The following is a 21,708-nucleotide window of genomic DNA, read 5'->3' as shown; positions in this document are numbered from 1 at the left end:
ACCCAATCCCCCCTGCTCTCTGTCCCTGACTGCCCTGATCCCTATCCACACCCCACCCCCTGACAGACCCCCCCCGCCCCCAAGGACTCCCACGCCTATCTAACTGCCCCCAGTGGGACCCCATCCCCCATCCAGCCCCCCCTGCTCCCTGTCCCCTGACTGCCCCCTGGGATCCTCTGTCCCTTATCCAACTCCCCTGCTCCCCACTCCCTTACCATGCTGCTCAGAGTCCAGCGGGAGCCACCCACGCCGCCCCGCTGCCCAGAAGGAGCTCGCAGCCCCGCTGCCCAGAGCGCTGGTAGCGTGGCGAGCTGAGGCTGCAGGGGAGAGGGGACAGGAGTGGAGAGGCCGGGAGCTAGCCTCCCCGGACAGGAGCTCAGGGGCCAGGCAGGAGGGTCCCACGGGCCGGATGTAGCCCACGGGCTGTAGTTTGCCCACCTCTGGCCTATATAGTTACCTCACAGTGTCGTCTGTAAAGAAGCTGTAGAGTCTTGACATCATTCATGGTGATCCCCTCTTGTAAGAGGACATTTCCTAGATCAGGTGCCGGGAAATCAGGAAAGACATGGGTTACATCTAGGAGAAAAGTTGGGAAAATGGCAAACTTTAACAGGCATTCATAGTTTTATAAGACTAGGAATTAGGATGTAATTTTGCAGCAGCCGGTTGCTACATTTTATATTTCAGATAACTAAATGAAATTAGTGAATTGAGACTGATTGTCCAATACTTCAACAGGTCACTTCCAAAAAAGAACACCACTGTCCAATTATTCATTGCAGAAAAGAAAATGTTTTTATTGCAACGAGGAGGAAAGAAACATGAATGCTTTGTACCACTATAATGTGTGTTCCCATTAGATTTTCTCTGAAGTCTGAATTATATCCTTTCGGTATTTTGAGAGTACAATGGAAAATTTAATTGGATGGCAGACATAACAGGTACAACTGCATTTTAGAGACTGCTCAGAGATGGCCGTGTTCTTGTGTGTCATTACTCAGAAATACGGGGAAAAAACCTCAACACCCACACCTGCAGTTTGGACTGGGAAGTAATTGGGTAAACTGTTGGTCTCACTTTTTAGTACCCGCTTTCATTCCTCTTAGGTTCCTTTGAAGGAGGAGCTGGTATCCAGCAAGTTTTTAACACAGTCTTCCTTAAATAGAAAAAATGCGGGCAACTGTGGCAACTATTAGGCAGTGTATGTTGCATCCAGTTCTCCTCCCACACATGTGGAAATCTATATAGGAGGCCAGCCTTATTAGGCAATCTCCCCTCTTAAAAGATTGCCCAAAGTATATAGAATATAGTTCGGATTCATTATTAGAAGGCCACCCGCATTAAGCAGTAAGTATTTGTTGATCTCTTGAATGCTTACTTAAGATTTCAATGTAATAGATGAATGCACTGCTGGACATGAACCTCACCCAGAGTAGTTGGACTTGAATGGTATGTCTTTGTCGTAGGAAAGATTAGCTTCCCCAAGACTTGAATGCAAACCTTGGAAGGGACAGTGCAAGGTGCATGCTTCTATCATGTGTGTATGCATTGCAATCACAACAAATCTACCATCTTGGAGGCTCTCTCATTTGAGTCATCCCCACAGAAAGAGCTAGGATTAAGACTTTTGTTACCCTTGTTCTGCAGGGCTGCTAGTTTTTCCATTATCAAGAGGAATGGAAGCAGATCCAAAAGAGAACGTGGGCCTTATTGATTAGAATGCCATAACATCAACATAAGGACAGGAGAATAATTTTCATTTTATTGGAAGTTTATCTTAACCTTTACCCCCAACTCAGCTTAAACTGAAGCCTTTTTGAGGCTCAGCGAAGTTCAATGAATGGGAAACCTAGATGAAAGCAAATATAATTTAAAAAATGACTAGTTAAGGGCTCCATTCTTCTGGTTGTAGTGTGTCCCACCTTGAGAAGCCCCACAGAAGTCAGCAGAGGTAGAATCTTAAGATTGCAGGGAGAATTTTAAAGAAAAGATGGCTATTTCTAAGTAATATATATAATGAAATGCTATTTTTAAGAACCGAAGCATGTGACACATGACATCTTTGCAGCGTGACTGAGGAAAGCTGTGCGGATTGTGGGTATAATAGGGTGAGTGAGGGAAGTTGCAAATGTAAAAATAAAAGATATGAAATAAAAGCACTTATTAGGATATCTTTGGCAAATGTCAAAAATAAACACACACCTAGAATGGCAATAGATTGGGTCTGCTAAGCAAGGTTGCAAAGCCTTTTCAAGTTAGAAATCAGCAGCATTTCCTAGAAATGAGAAAACTGAAAGGAAGTGTGGAATTTGAGTTGAATTTCCTCACCTATAAACTGCTGATGGTGTTGACTTTGAGCTGCAACAGACTGTTCTGGAGTAGTGTGCAGGCTACTGCTGGATCCACTCTCCCTTATGCCTTCCATTTTCTGTGCAGGTCTATACCTAGGGATATAAAAAACCCTCAAAGTACAGCTTGGTAGTATGCACATTTAAAATGTGCAAACACACACAGAGTGAAAGAGGTCTCTGGCAAAGTCCTATACCAGTATAACACTTCTGCATTAAACAAACAAACAAACAAGTTGCTTAATAGGTCAGCGTACATTTATAAATAGTTTATAAAGGGTTAATAAATTATAAATAATTGTTTTAATAAATGGTTAATCGATTGTTAGATCAACAGATGGTTTATAACCATGGGGTTTGCAAACCTGCTGATGTGCTTGTAACTATAACTCATATTATTCATATCTGTGATATGCTTATAACATGGATTCATCATTTATTAAGCCTTTATAACCGTATTCTTAATATAAAATGTGGCCAAATTATCCATCTCAAACAATCCCAGAGAGGTAAATATATTGTGTAAGTAGCATCAAATGCAGCTTGTTTCTACACAGAGTTAATAACAGGAAGGCAGCAGTGTCATTTATATTGCTCTGCATTTAAAATAAAATGACACACACTTGAATGGCACCAAGCACAGTGGGTTCCTGGCCCACAACTGGGGCGCCTAGGTGCTACCCCAACACAAATAATAACTAATAGTAGTGGACATTTCCTGACTAACCTCAGAGAAGCATTGTATCTGCTTTTTTTAATTGCTAGATGTTGAAGACAATTTAGAGCAGGTGGATGGCTCCAGTTTGACTCCCTGGGGCCTGAAGTCTTCTTATCCATGGAATACAAGCAGAAGAGTAGATGCTCCCCCCTCAGCCTTGACCCAGAGAAACAGCCACTAGGACTCTGGGTAATTCAGTTCCTATGCTCTATTTGGTTCTTGGCTTGTCTGCCGATGCTGCTAGGAGGGAGCGGGGCAATCAAAGCAAGTTGTGGTTGGGGGTTTTGTGATGATGACAGCGCCCACTGGGAATGGCCTAAGACCAATCAATTTCACATTGGGGTGGGGAAGCCAACCTGGTTTGGATGTCCCAGTTTGCGTCATGTGCATTCATGGTTTGCCTACATTTAATGGGGGAGGGAAATGCTAAAATGAATAAAACCATTTGGCTCCAGTGAAGGGACTGAGGCTCTGATATGTATATTGTTAATTGCACTAGTTGCTTTTACTGTGCCCCTCAGGGTAAACAATCAGGAATGTGTCTTAAGTGCCTGGGATGCCATTTACAAGACAGAATATGAAGCACATTAACTTCTCCTTCATATTACAAATGGGCTGTGTAAACCGATAGCTGGCCCTCCCCCCGCTGCTCCTAACATATCAGACATGCAATAAATGTTAGGACGATCCATTAAAGTGAGGCAGTACCAGTAAAAGTCTAATGTCTGCCTGCATTAGAGCTTTACCACTTATTTATAATTGTGTTTTAAACAGTGTTTAAGCATGGTTTCACAAGCCTGTTTCTAACAGAGAGCTAAACACTGGTAGATTAAAAAAGTGTTCTAGATAAATAATACTGTTTTACACACAGGTTTTTTTAAACCAAGTAAAAACATTGCTTGGTATCAGGCCTCATCTTCAGTGAAATCTTGTTGCTATTAGAGAACAATCTCAAAAATACTATGGAAGCTTCAGGCAAAAATAGGATGGAAACAACAATAAATATTTCATGTCTCTGTACCACCTTCTCCAAATGCTTTATATACATATATTTATGAAACCTCACATCATCCATGTGAGATAAGTATTATCCTCCCCATTTTATAGACAGGGAAACTGGGGCTGAGAGAAAGGTTACATGATTTGCTCAAGGTCAGACAGCGAATAAGCTATTTTTTTTTTTTTTTGCTGTTTGGGAACTAAAAAAAGTTGAGATTTTTCCATGCCTCCACTCCAACCAGAAGCAAGAGTGCTGAAGCTCCCAAGAGGCAACTCAAGAGTTGCTTTGCATCATAACCTTCATTTAATTTTACCCAAAATTACCAGATGAGAGTCTGATTGGGCCCCATCTGAAGCTCTTCCACTAGCTGGTCTATGAAAGGAAAATAAGACCCCTTCCACTGGTTAAACACAAATAACTGTACAGCAGAGGTCAGAAAAAAGTTGCGTCACTGGGATGCAGTGAAAAGGATATTCTGTAGTGTTCACCATAGCAACAGGCAGCCCAAGTCCAAGCCTTTGCTGCACAAAAAAGGCAAAGAGGAATAGTTTGTGGAATCAAAATTTTTCCTCAATCCTTCTTTATCCTTGTTCAGTATCAGTAACTTCAAGCTCTGTTAAGTGCAGTGCCTTCCTTTGTCCTATAGCATGTACTTTACCTTATCACTAAGTTACACAAGGTTTTTAATGTATGCCATGCACTACCCTGCAGCGTACAGTCCCTTTGCAAATAACCAACGCTAAACGTCTCAAGCTCCTGCTGCTGCTGTTTGAGGTGGGACCCAGTGTTTTGCTCTTTTGGGGAAACCACTCCTCGCAGCTTCCATTGCCACAACTAGCAGGTCTGAGAAGCAGGGGCCACATACCTTTGTTTCTGGTGTATGGGCTGTTGCCTCATCGCCATATACTGTGTGTCTTCCTGTAAGTGATTCAGTGGAGATTCTGGCTTTAGACGGATCCCATAATAATGATACTTGGAGTTTCCCCTGCAAGCATAACATTAAAATCTATAGATGTCAGATATTTCATGAAGATGACACACGAGCATTGCAATTTACTTTTAGGCTTCAGTGAAACATTTGACAGTGCTAATGGTTTGTGGATCATAAATGTGCGATATAACTTCTGTCTAATCCCAGATGCCAATTTAGCATAGATTTACTTTGCTGAATAAGCATATTAAGAACCTAATTTCACATTCAGAAGTATACGTGTTATTTTCAAATCTTGCTGTAACTAAGATCCTGGAGTAGAGGGTTTATACCCCAAACTTTGAAAGCAATCAGAATCCAGGATTCCTTTTACAGGATTTGTTTGAACATGGCACTTATCTCTGGGAAAATATGGTACCATGTGTCTCAGAACACAGTTCAGTGACATCTACATTTAAAATCTTGCAGCCTAGACCCATTTCAGCCTTACTTTCAATCTACTCATAAAACCTTCTTCACAGGCAGATAACGGATTATCCAAGTCAAAATACTTTGAGCCAAATCTACATTTATTAATGGAAACATTACCATTGACTTCAGCGGTAGCCAGACATGACCCTTTGTTGTGACGGAGTGAAGGTTTCTTTATGTCTAAGAATTTATAACAGGCTCATCACTGTGGTATCCAGAAATATACTGTGCTTTAAAACACCAATGAGGGAAATCCCAGCCCCGCTGAAGTCAATGGCAAAACTCCAGTTGGCTTCAATGGAGCCAGGATATCACTCCAGGAGTTGAATGCTGTAGTGAGAAATGGCTGGTGGTCCTCCATGGCTTTCAGCCTGCACTCTGGAGCCACAGAGATGCTGAAATGTATCTCTTCACTCAAAAGGGAGCTGTTCTGATCTTCTCAGCTCCTGTCTCAACCCGGAACTGAAAGTGTCACATTTGATATCAATGTAACCACTTTTTTAAAATTGCAATTGATGTTTCAGGTCACAGACTCTTTCATTTTAATTGCAACCTGTCCTTTAAGTGGTCAATGGCAACTGGAGAATAAGAGGTAAGTGTCAGAATGCAAACTGTTATTTATATAGAATGCCACAGAGACCTTGGAGTCATTCTACCCTTCAATCTGAATTGGCTTTATACAGCAACAGAACTTCACTGTAGGGCAGGGCTCGGCAACCTACGGCACGCTGCTGCCTGCCGGGTCCCAGCCGCCGGCCCCACTCAGCGCCCGCTGCCGAACCCAGGCCAGGACCCCAGCAGGCAGCAGTGAGCCATTAAAAATCCTGCCCTCCCTGGCCCGCTCTTCTCCGCCTCCCCTGCCCCCCCACGGGGGTAGAGTGAAGAAGCTTGGTCCGCGGCTGCTGCTGCAGGGCAGGCAAGCTCCCCCCACCCCCGCCTCTTCCCCCAGCGTGCTGGGGTCCTGCCCCTCCTCCCCTGCCGCTGATCAGCTGATGGCCCTTGCTAGGGAGGAGGAGAAGTGGAGCCGCAGCACTCTCGCTGCCCCAGGGAGGAGGTGGAGAAGAGATGGGGACAGGGTCTTGGGGAAGGGGGGTGGAATCAGGGCATATCCCCTCCAGCCCCCTGTCGTGAGCCGTTCAGGGCAGGGGGCTGGGAGCACCCCCATGATCCCAGCCCACACCCCCAGCCCTCTGCCCTGACCCCTGCACCCCCCTCATACACACCCCAGCCCTCTGCCCTGATCTTTGCACCCCCCACACACCCCAGCCTCCTGCCCTGACCCCTCATCCCCCCACGACCCCAGCCCTGACTCCAGAACCCCCCACACATACCTGGCCCCCCATGCCCTGATTCTTGCACCCCCCACATTCTCACCCCCATTGTGAGCACCAAACGGGAGCTCCTGCACCCCCCCCCCCATTCCTACCTGCACCCCTTGCACCAAATGGGAGCTGCCCAGGTAAGCACTCCACACCCAAACCTCCTGCCCCAACCCTGATCCCCCTCCCTCATTCTAGCTCCTGGCCAGACACTACACCCCAACCTGCTCCTTCACCCCCAGCCCTGTGCTCTGTGCACTCCCACCCTCAGCTCAGTGCAGAGAGAGAGGAAGAGAATGGGCTAGAACCAGGGAGAAGGTAGGTACCCACTCTATGTGGGCAGGGCTGAGATCCGAGACCGGCAGCGGGCGGACGGAATCCCAGACCGGCAGCAGGCTGAGCTGCTCAGCCCACTGCCAGTCTGGGGTCCTGGCCATTGGCCCCACTCAGCCCCCTGCCAATCTAGGGTTCTGGCTGCCGGCCCCTTGCTAGCTAGGGTCCCGGCTGCAGGCCCCGCTCAGCCTGCTGCCGGCCTAGGTGAACAGAACCCCAGACTGGCAGCGGGCTGAGCAGGCCGGCGGCAAAAGATCAGTATTTTAATTTAATTTTAAATGAAGCTTCTTAAACATTTTGAAAACCTTGTTTACTTTACATATGACAATAGTTTAGTTATATAATGTATAGATTTATAGAGAGAGACCTTCTAAAAAACATTAAAATGTACTAGTGGCACGTGAAACCTTAAATTAAAGTGAATAAATGAAGACTTGGCACACCACTTCTGATAGGTTGCCGACCCCTGCTGTAGGGGTTAGATTTCTGCACATAAAATTGGATAAAACCATCCTAATTGACCCCTCACCAGGGGGTGAGAAAAATCTGGTTCCCCCAACTCTTACCCCATGCCCCCAAATTATCATCAGTCACCATGGCAGAAGGTGAATTTTATACCTGACCTAGTTCATTTTCATGGTAGTTTTGTAAGGCTGAATTAAGCCTACACAAGATTTCGAAACAGCAGGAATGGCTGGGAGTTCTTCTCTGGCTGATCAGCGCAGCTTTGTACGGTCTCCTAAGCTGTCAGCATTCCACATGGATGACTCAATTAAAGTATCCCCACTAAGCTAGGCGTTCTTTTTTGATCTACCCAGTGCTTGGCTATAGAAATGAGGATGGTAATTACACAGCCTGGATGTCTGAAGATAGTAGTTCTGCTCAATCAGACTGCAGCAAGAGTTGTTAATTTGTAACGAATGATGGCCAAGCAGGTCCTCACTGGGACAGGATAAACGGCTGGGAAAGCACTCGTTACAGCCTCAGAGACACCCGCGTTGGTGCTCTTTAGAATGGTTATGATTTTCACTGTATTGAAGAGTCTGAACACACCTTGAATTTAATGATGCTTTCACAGCTCAACCACAGAGAATTTAGAGAAGGGAACTGCTGTCTGACAACTGTTTTTCTACATGGAACCCCTTTCCTTCTTGGGGTAGGAATTAGTCTCTTCAGGTTTATAAAGGGAAGATTTTGGAATGCTTAGCCCTGTCTGTTGCTGTAATGAAGGATTTTGCAAGCTTTGTATTATCTGATTAGCTATTGTAATATATTTTACATAGCTATTGTCTTAACCCATTTAAAAGGGATTTCAGTGGACCTAAACTTGTGACTCGAAGTTAAATAACTACTATGTTTATTTAGTAAGAGTTTTGGTATTTCTGCGTTTGTTTGGCTGCACTCTTCAGAATCCACACATCTTTCATTTCAAATGTTTTTACTAAGGGCCAAGTTTTCCAAGGACTCAGAACCCACAATCAGGGCCAAATTTCAGAACAGCTCAGCTCTTATTTAGCCACCTATGGAAGGGCCCGATTTTCACAACAACTCAGCATCTAGCATGCACCCAATGTGCTGAGCTCTTATCAAAATCTGGCTCCTTCTTTCATCTCCCATTTAGGCACCAAACTCTTTAAAATCTGGCTCACATTGTGGGTGCTGAGCATTTTTAGAAAGCACAGCCCCAAGAGCACAAATTCTCTTCAGGTAGGGCTGGTTGAAGTTTTTCCAACTGAACATATTTCCCTCAGAAAATGCTGTTTCAACGAAATGGAAACATTTTGCAGGAAAGCATTGTTTCACAGAAATTTGACAGTACCTTGACTGAGTGTCAAATTTTTATTAAAATATTTGTCACCCCAATATTTATACCTTTATACTCATGTGTGTGCACAAACACACACTTTGACCATTTGTTACCTTATCAAAAAATGTCAGTGTATTTTACTTTCTCTTATAAAGCAATACACTCCTTCAAAAATATATGTGCAGCAGCATGTCTGGGGTTTTAACCATCTTCCAAACACAAATATTCAAGTTAACCTTTTCTGTTTTAGTTAGGGTCCTCCCACTTTTTAAGAAGAACACTCTGCACATGGGACTCGGCCCAGCACCCTGGAAGTTTTATAGATAAGAAGCCTACTTCTGCATTAGAAAACTCTGAAAAGCATGTCTGTATCTAAAGGGTTGGGGTCAGATTCTGATCTCAGTTACACTGGAGTAAAAACCTGGAGTAACCGCTACTGAAGTCAACAGAATTCTTTTGGTGTAATCTTTCAGTGAGATTAGAATCTAACTGTTTAATTGCAGTATGATTCTCTAAGTCTCCAGCTCCTGGTAGCAATTTTGATGAAAAGGGACCTCATTTGTGACACTGATTGGGATGAGTGGAACAGAGTGTGAGATTGGAAACCAGTTTCCCCATCTGCTGTAATACTGAATCATAATGCCAAAGTTGAACTTGACTGTTTAGCTTTTAAAACAATGGGGTTTATTATTGTTAAGCCAAAATTCAAAACAGAATAAAGACTGCTTAAGAAACTGGCTTGCAAGCTCTGTTCACCTCCCACCATGGTCAGACATCCCAAATGAGATCTCTTCAGCAAAATGGCTGCCTCTCCACCCTGCAGCCAATTCAGGAACACCACTGTAATTAAACGTTATCCTCAAATACATGACACGGCTGATTCCTGCAGAGAGAGGACTCTTACCTTATGACCTGTTAAGATTACGTATAGCAATTTTCCATTTGAGATATTGTTTGGTGGTTACTATATAGACCTAGGAATAAACGGCTGTTACAGGTGAATAATGTTGGGTGGGTCTGCAGCACCAGGGACAGGAGGGGAGGAGCATTTTGTGGTATAGATTGCGGCAGAACAGGGCAGTAGTTCTCCCTCCTGCAAAATGTAAAGTCAAGAGCCACTGTTCTTAAGGACAATCTGCAACCACTGAAAACAGTTACTACTACAACCTGAGGCTCTCAGAGGCTTTACAAACTTCAGTTAAGCCTCAAACACTCCTCTGAAGGAAGTATTAAACCAATTTTACAGATGGATAAAATGATATATAGGCAGGTGAAGGAGCTTGCCTAAATCCCCAATAGCAAGTCTATGGCAGAGCTGGGAATTATCCATGACTCCTAATATTAAGATCACTACACAACAAAGCCGCTCAAGTAATCCACACCACATTATTAAAAAGGTGATAACAATAAAAAAGATGGCAAGTCGTTGCCCGTTCATCCATTACTCATTGCAACATCATTGAATGCAGTGAGTGTCCGGTGCAATGGTATTTAGCATTTAATTTAATGAAGTGGCATTTGAGCTCATTGGCCTTTCCATGACCTTACAGAAACAGTGGTAAAGTGAAACTGGTAGGGGCCAAAGGAAGGTGGGAATGTGCTTCTGCTACCACTGAGCCCTAATCTCAAACCCCTTTATACCAACCTTGTTCCCAAGCGCCGAGTTTTCAGCCCCATGAACACAGAACGAATCAGTTTTCCAAAGGAAGCAGCATTCACCGGATCCAGTTTGTGCTCTTGGCAGTGCCGCAAGTAATGGTTATACAACGAGCTCCTAGGAAGACTCACACCTTCAGCAGTCTCATAGTTGTCCAACAGCCACTGGAGCTTTATGTACAAAAATGTAATTTTTTAAAAGCCCACACACGTGAAAGACTAAAGACGTTTAAAATGGCCTGCTTAAAAAGATGACAACATTTAAAAGGGAGGAGAACCTTCCTGATGTGATCAGAGTTCAAGAGGACTTAAGTGGTTGGTAGTTAGTACATAACTGCAGCTAACTCTTGTGTGTTTCAATCTGATATTTATGTCCTCCATGATGTAGGAACAGTGTGACACATATGTATGTGTCACATACAGCACCCAAGTATACATTGCCACTTATGCTGGTGTCTTCCCTTTACTCAATTCCATGATTTGTATTCTCCTTGCATTCATGTAAAGCCAATCAATCAATCAATAAATAAAATAAAATAAAATAAAAAAGTCTCATGAGTTCACTGTTAAAGAGAACAAAGGCTACGATACCTGATGCTATTTACTAGGAAAGAAAGATCTCAGCGGAATCTGAATACATTGCTTCTCTGTCTATTAGCAGTTTCCAACTGCTAGTGCAGCAGGCAAAGCTTGTTTGAATTAATGTGTCTTAATTTCAAGCTTAAAATGTTTACAACTGTCCCCTTAACAACAAAATTAAATGGCTGCCAAACCCTACCTTAAAATCTGACAAGTTACCAGCTATTTTTCAAAATATATTGTCTGAACTTTACTTCTCTTGACATTTATCTTGATCAGAGTTTGCAATTAGATATAAATTATTTATGTTCAGCCAGTTTGAAAGGGTAGGTCAGTCACACAACTGCAGTTCATGAATTAGAATGTAAAGCCTCTAACTGGCTAAATGCCAGATTCAGAAAAATAAAAAGAGTACAATTTTAAAGCAAATATTGACTAATAAAATAAAAAAGCAAAAGAAAAGATAGATGTACAACCAGGAGTAAATACTGATAAGGTACTTCCTTTAATAAAAATTAGGAGAATCCTGATGATATGTTGGGCCAACGTTTTCAAAACTGGGCCTGATTCTGATCTCCCTTTGTACTGGTGTAAATCAGGAGTAACTCAATTGAAGCAAATGGAGTTACACTGATGTAAAGCTAACAGGAGAGCAGAATCAAGTGTTGTGTGCCAAAATCATATCTGCAAAATATGACCCTGGTATAACAAAGCATTCAAGTATGTGCTTAACCTTAAGCAGATGCTTTGTCCCTGAAGTCAATGGTATTAAAGCTCATGCCAAGTGCTTTGTACACTTGTGCATGCAGGTCTCTGTTCAGCAAACACACACCTGCTCACACACAAAAAGGCCTGTATCTTCCTGATAGCAGGTTTATAGCAGCAAATCTCTAGCAGCCTAATGCACTACTCGATACTCAAGTTTTACAGCAGTAACTCCACTGAAATCAGAACTCAAGTATGCAGTGGTGAATCAGGCCCATTTATTTCAACTGAGGTATTTTCAACATATGTTTCTGTCAGAGTAGAATCAGAACTGAAGTATGCACCATACTCCTTTTATGCACAAAATGAGCTAATTACATCTATGCAAGTGTTTTGTAGTTGCAAGTTGAGTGCCTAAAATTTGAAACTTCAGCTTATTATGAGCTACTGCATACAAGATAAATTTAAATGCTACATTTTAGGTTTTATTTCTTTATATTAACAGAAAACCTTAGGGCCTGACCGAAATGCCATTGAAATTCATCAAACTGTTTCCATTGATTTCAATGAGCTTTGGATCAGATCACTAGATACCAGGGCCAGAAGAGACTACTTGGGTCATTTGCTCTGAACCCTGTATTTCGGAGAGCTGCTTGGAGCATTATTCCCATTAACATCTTATCTGCTCTTTTATACACATCTCACAGATAAAGAATTTTCAAAATCTAAACCTTCAGTCTCAAGCTCTGTTTTAAAAGGGTATTAAGAGTATGGTGACCCACATCACTTCATACCCTTATTTGCAGAGGGAGTCATATCTCCATGGATCCCTGAAACGAGAATGGCACACTAAATTCTTACAATGACCCATGCTGTAGCCATTAAGTTACTGATTAAGCCAGCTATAACATGAGATGAACCCAAACGCTCCTAGCATGCAGGTAAGTAGTGCTGTTTTCAATGAGTCTGTATCCATGTTCATTTTAGCCCACCCCATGTATTTAGAAGATTCGTTGGCCGTAAGTTAACCTTTTTCTTCATTGGTTCCATTTGTCCTGTGGACCCAACTCGGTGCTGATCAGTCACAACTAGGTTTGACCTTCTAAACATGTTCCAGTTCCAAGGAACTCACTCAGGAAGTTAGTTGCTAACAACATCTAAGGACTTGCCGCGGGAAGCAGATGTTACAAAGATTTTTGTGCATTTCGCTTTTTTAGCCCCTGAAAAGTCCTAGCATTAATTACATGTGTCCAAAGTAACCAAAAATAGGGGGCGTCATCCTGCAATTACACCATTGTTTGCTGAGACGTCGTCTCAAGGACTTGATCTCCTGACTTCTTTGTCACAGAAGTGAAGATTCATTCTTCTTTAGCTCACTGCGTTCCTCCTAGTCTGTCCATGGAGAATTATTCCCTGAAGTAGTTTTACTAGTGCTTTGTCCAGTCTAATTTTAAAAGAAATTTGGGGTAAAATGCTGGCCCCATTGAAGTCAATGGCAACATTTCAGTTTCTACCATTTCCCAAAGGAGATTAGTTTACGTCCAGGAAACATTTCCTGATAGTCACTGCGTATTTTCCATTGCTCAGCTTTATCCAATCATTAGTTATACTTGGTAATAGAACCCTATGTGATTCCCTCCTTAAAGATTTCAGCAGGAGGAGATTTTCAAATATGGTTGGCTGACGCTAAACAAGCAAATCCACATTTGGGTGCCTAAAGAAATGGCCTGGTTTTCAGAGATGCAGAGAATGAACAGCCCCTGTAAGTAGTGGGTGTTCAGAACCTGTAGCTGCTCAGAATCTCTGCAAATCAGACCACTTGGTGCCTAAATATGGATTTAGGTGCTTAACTTCAGACACACACACTTGAATATTGTAGCCTCATTTAAGTCTCTTCCCAGCATCTGAAAATTCATATAACTGACATCCACAGAGCCTTCCCTCTGACCTAATTGTCTTATGCTACGCATGTGATTAGTGCTGTCTCAGCAATAGTTATAGCTTATATAGTTATATGAAACATCATTTCATAAATAATTTCATGTGTCACTGTAGCTATAACTTTAGCCTCAGTTTCTAACTTTCTGATCCATCAAGTACACATTACCATATGCAACAAGAACTTTTTGGAGGGCTAGGATCTGATCCCACAAAGACTTGCTACCAAAAGTAGCTCATACTCATGTGAACAGTGTCCTTGATTTCAATAGTATAAACTGTATGAAGAAGGGTTTTTACAGGAATGGGCCTAAGGGAGTAGATAAAGCGATTGCCCGATAAATAAAACTTACTGGTTTTTGAAATCTTGACATGATACAATTGCTGCTGGTAATATAGGAATCTTTATCCTAGGAATTTACAGATTTGTGTAACATGAAGTATGAAGAAGTAAAACAAACCTCAACAGAATACTTAATGAAAACCTCTGCAAGGTTCTCTACGACCTTAATGAAACTTTTTTGCACAAGAAACAAAGAAAGGAACTAAGCCCTAGCTAATACTATAATTGTCACTCGCTAACAACTTCCCTGGGAGCTAGTTTCCTTGTTACAGAGACACTCAGGGCCACACCGAGATTTTGGAAGCCCAGGGCAAAAATCTGATACTGAGCCCCCCCGCAGCCCTTCAAAAAAAATTACCACTAAGGGGAGGCCTCCAGGGAGGACAGGGTGGAGAGTGAGCTCCCTCCACAGTGACAGCTCCTGTTCTATAAGTCTGGGCCCAACTCCCCGCTCCAGGCATTGCAGCATAGTGCACGGGGTTGCTGCACCACTCAGGTTTGGCCCAGATGTCCACCCCCCATCATGATGGGGGGGTAGACAGGCCAAATGTGAGTGGTGCTGTGACTCTGCACCAAGTTGCAATACCATTTGGTTTGGGGACCCTCTAAAATAGGGGGCCCAAGGCAAACTGCCAAGAGAAAAATGCAATCCTTGCTCATGTTACTAACAGTGCTAGGAATAATCAAAACAAAGCTTTAAAAATCTATTTTTATTTGCATGATTTATGCCAAGTTAATTTTTTTCCAGTCCATTCAGCTTGGACAGACTGTTGCCTCCTTTTGCCTTTCACTTTCTGATTCTCATGCACAAGCCCAATACTGTTGTATTCGGGTTTCTAACAGCAGGGTTGCAAACACTAAGATGTATACACGTTTTCATGAAAAACACGTATACGTATTAGGTTTTGTAAAAACTTATTTATAACAGAACCTAAATAAAACTACAGATAATTTAAAGAAACCTTCGTTCTTGTTCTTTACTTGTACACTGTAAAGTAATTCCATTTAACATAGAACAGAAACAGCAACGGTTTGTTCATGAGAAGGAAAAAGGAAACTCAAACCAGCCAGTTACTTTATCTACTCTACCAGGGATTTCAAAAGGACATGCTTGCAGCAGGACATGCTTGCAAGGAAGCTAGCAAAGGATTTTTGATTCAGAGATTTATTTTATTTTATTTTTAATGCTGGAAGTCAGAAGCATTTTTGCCTCCACACAGAAAAAAAGAGGAGCCTGCCTGTTGTAATGGACATTTAAATCGTCACCAGACACAGCTGGGTAGCCTGAGTTTCTGACCCTTCGGCCTTCTGTCCTCCTACAGCACTTCATAGAGTCATAGACTTTATGATATCAGCAGTGCTCTTTAGAAATTCCCAGAAATACTAGAAGAGATTCAGTGCTGCCAACTCCCATGATTTTATTGCAGGTCTCATGATTTTTGGTGTTTATCTTAAAGCCCCAGTTCCTGGAATTATGTGATTAAAAAAAATGAAAGCTGAGATTCTCCTGTAAAGTAAGTTTCTAGCCCTGTGGTTGCAGAAATAAGCTTAAAAATGTGACTCCTAAAGGTTCAAACCAAAAAATCAAACAAAAAGAATCAATTTTAAAAAATAAATAAATCTAATGATTGTTTAAAGCAATCACATACTTTTTGAACACTTGGGGAAGGCAATTCTGGAGATTTCTTATAAAATCCGATCAAACAGAACACTGACTACAATAACTCAAAAATAAAGTCGATATACTTGAAAAAAACTGGTAGTTATTTTCTGGTGAAATTCACCCTAGTGCAGAATAGCCAGGCATGGCCCCAGACTCCAGAATGAATGCTGTTCTACTCAGAGACATGACTATTTTAAAAATTGGTCAGAGTGGGATTCCACATTTATTGCAATATTTTTCCACATCAAAATGTTCTCAAGGTGACAAGTGTGTATTTTTCCTACTGCCAGGTCATCTAAACCACCCTGTGCTCTAACAGCCGGGTTATTTCCAGCTTATGCACCATCATCAATAAGGCTGACTCTTTTCAGAGTAGCAGCCATGTTAGTCTGTATCCGCAAAAAGAACAGGAGTACTTGTGGCACCTTAGAGACTAACAAATTTATTTGAGCATAAGCTTTCGTGAGCTACAGCTCACTTCATCAGATGCATGCTGACTCTGTACAGCAGATGTTCCCATAGTCTCATCTGTGCTGCTCTTCGGTGGAGTTGCACACGTGTAACCATGAATATAATCTGATGACACAGGAATTTGAAGGTCTGATCCTGCAAGGTGCTAAGTGATCTCAATTCCCATGGACTCAAATGAGAGTTGAGGGTGCTCCGGGCCGAAAGTTCAGCACCTCAGAACCAGGAGTTCAGCACCTCGAGGGATTGGACAATTAAATTAACAGTTTCGTTGACGTGTGAACCAAAAAGATGTCCAGTTCACTACAGCAGAGCTGTGCTAGTTCTCCACGGCAGGGGCATAGCCAAAGGTGGGCCTGGGTGGGCCACAGCCCACCCACTTAGCATCCAGGCCCACCCCCCAGCCCCAGCTCTGATCCGGCCCCAGCTTGCCCCACTCTGCCCACCTGCCCAGTGCTCCAGCTGCGGAGTGGAGTTGGGGGGCGGGAGCTTGCCCCATTCTGCCCACTCGGTGCTCCTGTGGGCAGCGGGGGAGCGTGGTTGGGGGCTTGCCCCACTCCGCCCGCCTGCCCAGCGCTCCAGCTGGGGAGCAGGGTTAGGCGCTTGCCCTGCTCTGCCCGCCTAGAGCTCCTGCCAGGGAGCGGGGTCGGGTCGTGGGAGCTTGCCCCACTCCGCCCAGCACTCCAGCTGGGGAGCAGGGTCGGGGGCTTGCCCTGCTCTGCCTGCCCGACGTTCCAGCTGGGGAGCTGGGCAAGCCCTGCGCCCCAACCCCGCTCTCCAGCGGGAGCACCAGGTGGAGACGCCCATCTTTCTGGGGCCCCCCAATTGGCTGGGACCCCTGGGCACATCCCTTTGGCCCAGTGGCTAATCCGCCAGTGGGAGGAGGTCGAGCTTCAGCTGACCCCAGGGTGACAGAGGAATCCTGCCACTTGGGGAGCCAGGCCTGGCTTGCCATTGTTGCTGCAGAATGGCATCTCCTCCCAGAACTGGGTGTGCACCTGGGGCCCCAGAGGTCCCCTGGCCAGAGCATCCATCGCCCCCACAACCCCAAGGCCGGCTGGAGGTGGTAGGGGGAGGCGGGCCCCGATCCCTCCTTCCCCCGTCACTGCCCTCCTGCCCACCCAATGTTGGGGCCCACCCAAATGTTCCATCTTGGCTACGCCACTGCTCCAGAGCTGGTGGGGGGTAGTTATTCTTTTGTTCCCCTACAGGGTCAACAGATCTGACTTTAAATGCACAGAGAGACCAGGACTGTGGGAAATGGTGTCATTTTATACCATGACACTTCAGTGTAAAACCACACTTGGGGCCTGATCCAAAATCCACTGAATTCAATGGGAACCTTCCTATTGACTTCAGCACGGTTTGGATTAGAGCCTTTTAGCCCCACATAATTATGTACTTAAAAATTACGCTTTGCGGGATCAAGGCCTGAAGACATAACACAGAAGACCTTGTATAAACCCAGAAGATGGGGGTGAATTTCACCCAAAGCAAAGAAATGGTTGCTATCAGTATGAAATGGAAAGGTCCAGCAAGTGGGTTTAGCATAGCTTTGCAACAGTCAAGGCCTTTCCTGGCTATAGAAAGAAGAAATACAGGCTCAGGCACTCCAAGACACAGACACACAGTATGCTTTTGTTACACAGGTGTAGGGGACATCTGTTAGGATTCACTACAGAGTGTTGCTGCAGAGCCTTACAAAACTGTTTTCCAGCAAACTTCCAGTGAAGGGAGACAAAACTCTCAGTGCATTTACCTAAGTGCCTGCAGCTTCCATTTCAAGGCAGATTAAATAAACAAATATGGGGCAGAGACAGATAACAGAATCCAGAGCATCTTGACAAACAAACATAAAAATCATTGCAGGCTTTTGCACACTATTGTTTGTTTCTATGGACAGGGCTGCCATGGGGAGTGCAGGCAACCAAACCCTAGGCTGCTTTGATTTGCCCAGATTAGCTGGTGTACAAAACATCTATAAATAATGCTCCTAACAAAGCAGGGAATAGGTTGTAAAGTCCAATAGTAACTTACATGGCTGTTGAGCAAACTGCTTTTGTGTGATGTAATCCCTTCATTTTTTTGTAGGTTTTCAATCGCCATTTCAAGCTAAAGAAAATGTGCACGAGAAAAAAGAAAAGAAAGGAAATCAGATAGTTAGCAACAGCCAAGATTTGTCTTTATTAATAATCTGAATAATGATTAATGCTTTCTATAAACAGGCTCATGACAAAGATGCAAGGTAGATGAGATACAGTCCTTATGGGCTGAAGGTGCAGCAAAGAAATGTTATTGTAACACATGCAAACTAACTGTGCAGCCAGGACACACATTAAGGATGAAAGAACGGCGCTAGGATCATTTCAGAACTTGTGTTTTAAATTCCCTGTTATTAAAGAGATGTCTATGTCTTTCCCCTTTTCTGCTACAAATATAGTGAATCACTCCTCCAAAAATTCTCATCGGTAGCAATGAGCTATTGCATGTCTAAATAGAGAACCACATAAAGATGGTGCATTTTATCATCAGACCCATCTCTGTGAAGCCCAAATTAATAGCTTTGGTTATTAGCATTTCCTAAATTACTAATAGAAACAACAAACAAATTAATAGTAGTTGAACAAAGTACTGAATGCAGCAGAGCTACTACAGATAATGCACTAACGGGCATAAGGTGTCACTCTAAAATCATACAGCCTTGCAGTATGCCATATAGTATCTTACTGGCTAAACAGAAGTGGGCCTTGTCAGTAGCTGGATGCAAGACCTCCGTGTGCTGAAAGTCTTTCACTACGGGGCACTCTCCCCTTTGAACCAGAGTTGCAGAATGGTGTCAGCCCTTGGGTGAGAGTTTAAACCAAGGTCTCAGCCATCCATGGTCATGATCTCATGGCACTCTACCCAACAGATATTCCACCTTGAGTATTTACATTCTGCGGGCCTTGATGTCCATGCACATTCGATTAAAGAAGTTATCCTTCATTTCCTCATTTAATACACTGCTGTGTAGTGTTGCTGGCTTCAAACCAATGGCGGGGGAGCCCCTTTAGACAGTCAGTAGTAAAGCATTCAGCATGAAATCTGCTATGTAATTATAGCTGACTATTATTAAGCTCAAGAACAGGCAGACCCCCAATAGTGGACGTAGAGGCCAATTCACCTTTCATTGTCAGAGCTGCTCCTTTTGGGGATGGCAGTCTATTCAGCAATAGACTGTTCTGTCTGTATAGCAGCTTTGCAGTTTTCGTTTTGTTACTTAAAGGTGTATTTTGCTTTTCCCACCACAGGCAGCAGAGGAGCCCAAATCTCCTAGATCATTTTTTCTGAGCATTCCTGCAAGGGGACACCCCAAGCAGGTGGCAAAATTCTTCAGGATTTGGAGAAGGAAAACAATATTTTAATCAGTATTTCCCAACTGATGGGTCGCAACACCCAGAGAAGTTACCAAAGGCAAATATGGGGGGTCATGAGGCACTGAAAAATTTGTTACAATCTAAAGAAATAAAATCTTGTTCCCCCCTCTCCCTTGCCCTTCAAGGCCAAGTACTATCTGTCAATCTCTCAAAATACATACAAATGGTACGCTAAGACCTGGACAGAGGGCTCTTGGATATTCTGCAACAACTGGTGACCTTGGTAACAGAGGGATGCAGCTCCCTGAGCTGTATAAGCTGTCAGTGACAGAGGGCACTGGTTGTTTACAAGTGAAGCAAGTAAGACCCAAGCTTAGGTCTTGGCAAGTATACACCCTCCAGTTCCCCGCCTACTTGCGCAGTAGTAGAGAAGGCCTAAGCAACTCATTATTCGTGGCTAGGGCCCTACCAAATTCATGGTCCATTTTGGTCAATTTCGTGGTCATAGGATTTTAAAAACCATAAATTTCATTATCTCAGCTATTTAAATCTGAAATTTTGCAGTGTTGTAATTGTACAAAAGGAGTCGTGTGGGGGTCGCAAGGTTATTGTAGGGGAGGTTGCGGTACTGCTACCCTTCCTTCTGCGCTGCTGCTGGCAGGGCCCTGCCTTCAGAGCTGGGCAGCTGGTGAATGGTGGCTGCTGGTTGGGATCCCAGCTCTGAAGGCAGAGCTGCCGCCAGCAGCAGTGCAGAAGGATGGCATGGTATGGTATTGTCACCCTTAATTCTGCGCTGTTGCCTGCAGGGTGCTTCTTTCAGAACTGGGTGCCTGGGCAACAGCTGCTACTCTCCAGCCTCCAAGCTTTGAAGGCAGCGCAGAAGTAAGGGTGGCAATACCACAATCCCCTAAAATAACCTTGCAACCCCCCTGCAACTCCCTTTTGGGTCAGGACCCCCAGTTTGAGAAACACTGGTCTCCCCTGTGAAATCTGCGTAGCATAGGGTAAAAGCACACAAAAGACCAGATTTCATGGTCCGTGACGCGTTACTCATGGCCTTGAATTTGGTAGGGCCCGATTCATGGCTCATTAGTGGAGATGGGATAAGAAGGCGCACATTGTCGTAATAACTAATAACGCACATCCAGGTAAGAGGTACCATTAACAATTTCTCTTTCCCAAAAGTGAGTTGGCCAAGATGGCTCATATACTGCACCTGCCACCATTTAGCAGAGGTATGGTACGGAGAATGCTGCAGGATCACCCCTGCAGAGCATCGCTGGTTTGAAGCTGCAGGTGTAAGTGTTACCACGTTGCCGACAGCCCACTTGCTCCATTTGTTGCCTTGCATTTGTTATCCGAATGGAGATCACCCTGCTTATGGTCTCCTTTATATATGTTAGCTTACTCCCTATGCTGCAGTTTATAGTGTGACCCACTGCATGCTAGAAGGTGGCCATAAGGTAAAGTAGAACAATACCCATTTTCAAAGCCTAAATCTGCCAGAGCCCTAAATGAGTGGAATGGATCTGGTTACTTCAGTAGCCAAAGAAGTGGTTTCCACAATGTCTGTGCCTAGGTGTTGTCCCCACCTCCTGTACACTACCCTGCAGAATAAATTCCTTTGTTTCCACTCAGGAAATAGTCAGTGACATACAGTACAAAGTATTCAGGCTACAGTGCTCCTTAGCTTAACAAGATACTATCTAGCTCAAAAAAGGGCCAGTTTCAAGGAACTAAGAAACTTAGATGTTTCTAAGAAACATCTCCAGCATCCTGTGATAACTGGGAAGAACCAAAACTCATCAGCACAAGCAGACTGCTGATGTAGCCTTGAGGAAATCAGTCAAAATGTCATAGGGAGACACCGTTTCCTTCCCCTGTTCAAGACAGGGAGACAGCGGAGCATCTGCATTGTGTATGCATCCACATAATGCAGAGGCAAGCAGCAAGTCTCTCTCATAGGCATGCAGTGATAAACACAGCCCTAAAGAAGTGTGAATGCTACGTTTTATATCCCCCCACAAAAAAAGAAGAGGCTGGTAGGAAGTGCCTAGATATATTTACAGCCCA

The 21,708-nt window shown here is 43.8% G+C and overlaps 1 protein-coding gene across 3 annotated transcripts in view; it reads right to left on the bottom strand.

The window, feature by feature from the left end:
• RFX2 (regulatory factor X2) overlaps positions 1-21,708 on the bottom strand; it is a 98,835-nt gene that overhangs the window by 17,977 nt on the left and 59,150 nt on the right. For all 3 annotated transcript variants that reach the window (XM_073323868.2, XM_073323870.2, XM_073323867.2), the window contains exons 6-10: positions 18,317-18,391; positions 10,573-10,754; positions 4,932-5,051; positions 2,329-2,444; positions 458-576 (exon numbers count right to left, since the gene is read on the bottom strand). In XM_073323868.2, coding sequence (XP_073179969.1) covers positions 458-576; positions 2,329-2,444; positions 4,932-5,051; positions 10,573-10,754; positions 18,317-18,391 — 612 coding nt within the window. The remainder of the gene's footprint in view (positions 1-457; positions 577-2,328; positions 2,445-4,931; positions 5,052-10,572; positions 10,755-18,316; positions 18,392-21,708) is intronic.

The sequence above is a fragment of the Lepidochelys kempii genome, chromosome 25 (assembly GCF_965140285.1).
Source record: "Lepidochelys kempii isolate rLepKem1 chromosome 25, rLepKem1.hap1, whole genome shotgun sequence".
NCBI lineage: Eukaryota > Metazoa > Chordata > Testudines > Cheloniidae > Lepidochelys > Lepidochelys kempii.
This window is presented reverse-complemented; position numbering and strand designations above follow the sequence as displayed.